Here is a 3,490-nt window from a genome sequence, read left to right as displayed (position 1 = left end):
TATAATGTAAATTAGATAATTTAAGTTTAAATATAAACATCAATGAAATCATTTCTATGCATATCCTAATTTTATGGGGTTGTTTCAACTTTTCGTCCAAGATTGGCCAGATATGGACATAATCATTATTTAATGTGTATCTATATATTGCCTTTAAGTTAAACTTCTCTTTTGAATTTTGTATAGAAAAAATGTTAGCACCTATCTTTGTGCAGTCCTCTATTGTATCTAATAAAAATTTATCACGTGACAATTAATTTTTAAAAAGATTTTTAAAAAATTATTTTTTTTGTGTAGAGAGAAATTGAGAGGATGGACTTGGTGCAACCTAGACTGCATCTAAGTATTATACTTTGTTATCAACTTTTAATGATTGATTGATACTTTGAAAAAAATTGGGAAAAGAAAAGTTTGAGAAAAAAACTATTTATATTTGTAAATAAATATTACAAACTTTTTAAAGAAGTTAAAAACGTTTTATTTAAGTTAATTTTATAACTTTTTTTTGTTTGTGTTTATGATTTTTTTACAATATATTGAAAATATTGATTCACTCATCATATCAATTTTGAATTTATAAAAATATAGAAACATTATGAAAATATCAACAAGTTGATGAAAATTTAATACTATGTTTACATTATTTAATTAATGGCTAGTTTTCTAAAAGAAAATAATTTCTTGTTTAGAAGAAGATATATACGTAGTGTGGAGGTGCACCTGAATATCCCAACTAAGTTTACATAACCCTAACATCTTCATCATATTCTACTTTTTCCTTCATTGATACTCCATAAACACATGGGAAAATAGTTACAAAAAGGTTAGAGGGAAGCCCGATTAATTACATAAGAGCAACTTGATTGAGAGCGATCGAGGTACAATTGTAGCTTTGAAAAGCTTAGATCTAAACGACTAACAATGCTCTTGAGCACTTAGGCCTTAGGCTTCTCACTAAAGTATGTTATACCAATTATCAATGAGTTATGCTTATGTTGGTATAGGACGACGGTTGACTTTTTATTCTTGAGTACAATTGTAAGGTGGGAGATTAAATCTCCAACCTTTAGGGATAAATGTCATGTCAATACCATTGAGCCAAGCTCATTTTTAACAATGACGATTGATTTTAATTTGGTCTTAGACGGCGTAAAAATTTTGGAGAGATTTATTCGAAAATCTATTATTTAATTAGATTTCTTTTTAGTTAGTTTAAAATTTAAGCTTGTGTCTAAGAAATCATGGTCGTATCACATTTAATGTAACTAATGTAGTATCAGTCATTAATTTTTCCCATGAATTTATTAATACACGTGTGTATACATGACATTAGTCGTCACCCTGAGTTCAACCCAACAAATTAAGGTATTAATTCTCTAATCAAGATGTTATAGATTCAAATGCTATGAACCTCTCATTGTTGAACTAAAAAAAAAAAAAGGAATGAAATTCACTCTATCACAAGAATCTTAATCAATTTGTACCCCCTTCATGAAACAAACCAATAAAGAATAATCAACACAAAATCTAGTCACACAAGTGATCATATTTTGGGCTCCCCTATGATCCATTTAGGCATAACCACACATGCCATAGACACACAAACTTCCTCTATTGCACTTATTGTTGCAACCTCCACAATGCTTTCTATTGATCATTGGATTCACACACTTTCCTTTACAACATACCTCCGAGTACTTGCATTTCTTGCCACACCTTCCACAATTATATTTGTCTGTCTTCAAATCTACACACTTCTTCTGGCAGCAGTTGCGGCCAGGGCTGCCTTTGACACGACACACTTTTATGTTTCTATCGCATGTCATTGTCGCTTGGTAAGGCCTAAACCTGTAAGGGAAGAAACCCCTCCTCCCTTGAAGCGATGTTAGCTTAATTAAATCTTCCATTTCATGTAGACTACTCAAATTTTCATCGTTCTCTTTGGCTGCATGAGATGAGAAAAGAGATGTAAACAAGGCCACCACGAATAATAGCTTTACAAAACACATCATTTTCTTGGGAATGAGGATTGGATAATAGGTAATTGGAGGCAAGAATATATGAAAAAATGTAAGAGAGAAGAATGGTTTGAGATTATTGTTAGAGATGAAGATGGGTATATATAGTTGTAGTTGAAGGAAAATTATGATAGTGGATGAGTCTAAAACAGCGACCATGAAGAATTGGGTTAAAACGTGTTAGGTTTTGTTATGTGTGCATTCTTTTTAGGCAAAGGAAAGATGTGGACTCCATGTGGCTGTTTTTGCTAAAAAAAATTTAAAAAGACGCTAAACATGCACTAACTTTTACATTTATTTTATTTCATTATGTCTTTGATTTATTCATCGTTTTTATATTGTTTGAATTCTTCTCTTTGGTTTGCTTCTCTTTATACTAACTTTTTTGACCTTGTAATTTGCAGGGTATTTGAGTTTTCTTTTCACACACATTTTTTTAGTTTTCTTTTCTTCTTAAATTTCAATGGTTCACAAAAAGAACATGCATGTTAAAAAATTTAGCCACAGTTTCTAGATTTGCAAATATAACATAATAATAATAATAACAATAATAATATAATTTTTTATGATTTTAATATTTCAATTTTATTGTCATTTTTTATCATATTTTATAATTGATATATTGCAAATATAACAAAATCTTAACTTCTATTAATACCTATAATTGATTGCAATCTATTACGGATAGACTTATCTATGATTGATATGTTTTACATTCAGGCTATCAAAGGTATCGAACAAGGGAGTCCCCTCTCTCCCTTTGTGATTTGTAGTGGACCATTTGACTAGCCTTATTAAAGATGCTCAACAAAAGGGTCTTATCAAATGCTGGAAGCATATGATGGATACCAACAAATAGATAAATAACCAAAAATTATTTGAGAGGAAACAAAAGCACTTTTATTTGAAAGAATCTTAAAACATTGTTCACACTTTTAATTGAACTCTCTTTGTGTACTCTTCTCTATATATTTGGTTGCTTTTACAATACCAAATATCAATCTTATTTATAGGATTACTATGGACAAATTTAAATCTATAACTCTCACCTTAATTAAACACATAACAAACCTTTAAAGTCCTATATTTAATTTATTAGTATATCTAATTCTCTCCAATACATGACCTTACCAATTCTCATCAATTAAATTACTTAATTAACACACATTTTTTAACTCATCTCTAACTTATTTAATTAAAACATGTTTAATTTTCAACATCCCCTAAACATGTTTTCTAAAAACTCCAAACAATGTTCTCGACTTATTAAACACATTAACTTTGAGTAGCTTTGTGAAAATATCTGCAATTTGATCTTTAGTCTTCACGTATTCAACTTGAATCTCCTTTTTTGAAATGCAATCTCTCATAAGGTGAAATATTGTATCTATGTACTTACTGCAATCGTGAAACACTGTAGACTTCACTAGGGCAATTGTTGACTTATTATCTACATAGATCACAGTTGCATT

At 29.6% G+C, this 3,490-nt stretch overlaps 1 protein-coding gene across 1 annotated transcript; it reads right to left on the bottom strand.

Annotated features, from left to right (window-relative positions):
* Positions 1 to 1,482: 1,482 nt before the first annotated feature.
* On the bottom strand, positions 1,483 to 2,012 carry LOC150034692 (stigma-specific STIG1-like protein 2). Its single transcript, XM_090316629.1, has one exon. It carries the CDS (start codon positions 2,010 to 2,012, stop codon positions 1,572 to 1,574), a length of 441 nt encoding a protein of 146 aa, XP_090172755.1. The 3' UTR covers positions 1,483 to 1,571.
* Between the last annotated feature and the right edge of the window lie 1,478 nt (positions 2,013 to 3,490).

The sequence above is a fragment of the Benincasa hispida genome, chromosome 8 (assembly GCF_027475165.1).
Source record: "Benincasa hispida cultivar pf3 chromosome 8, pf3_genome.v1.1, whole genome shotgun sequence".
In the NCBI taxonomy this organism is placed as follows: Eukaryota; Viridiplantae; Streptophyta; class Magnoliopsida; order Cucurbitales; family Cucurbitaceae; genus Benincasa; species Benincasa hispida.
Note: the sequence above shows the minus strand (reverse complement) of the source record. Positions and strands in the feature narration are given on the sequence as shown.

Bases quoted from the DNA above. Each gene is read 5' to 3' on its own strand.
- LOC150034692 (XM_090316629.1), bottom strand. From the start codon at position 2,012: ATGATGTGTTTTGTAAAGCTATTATTCGTGGTGGCCTTGTTTACATCT.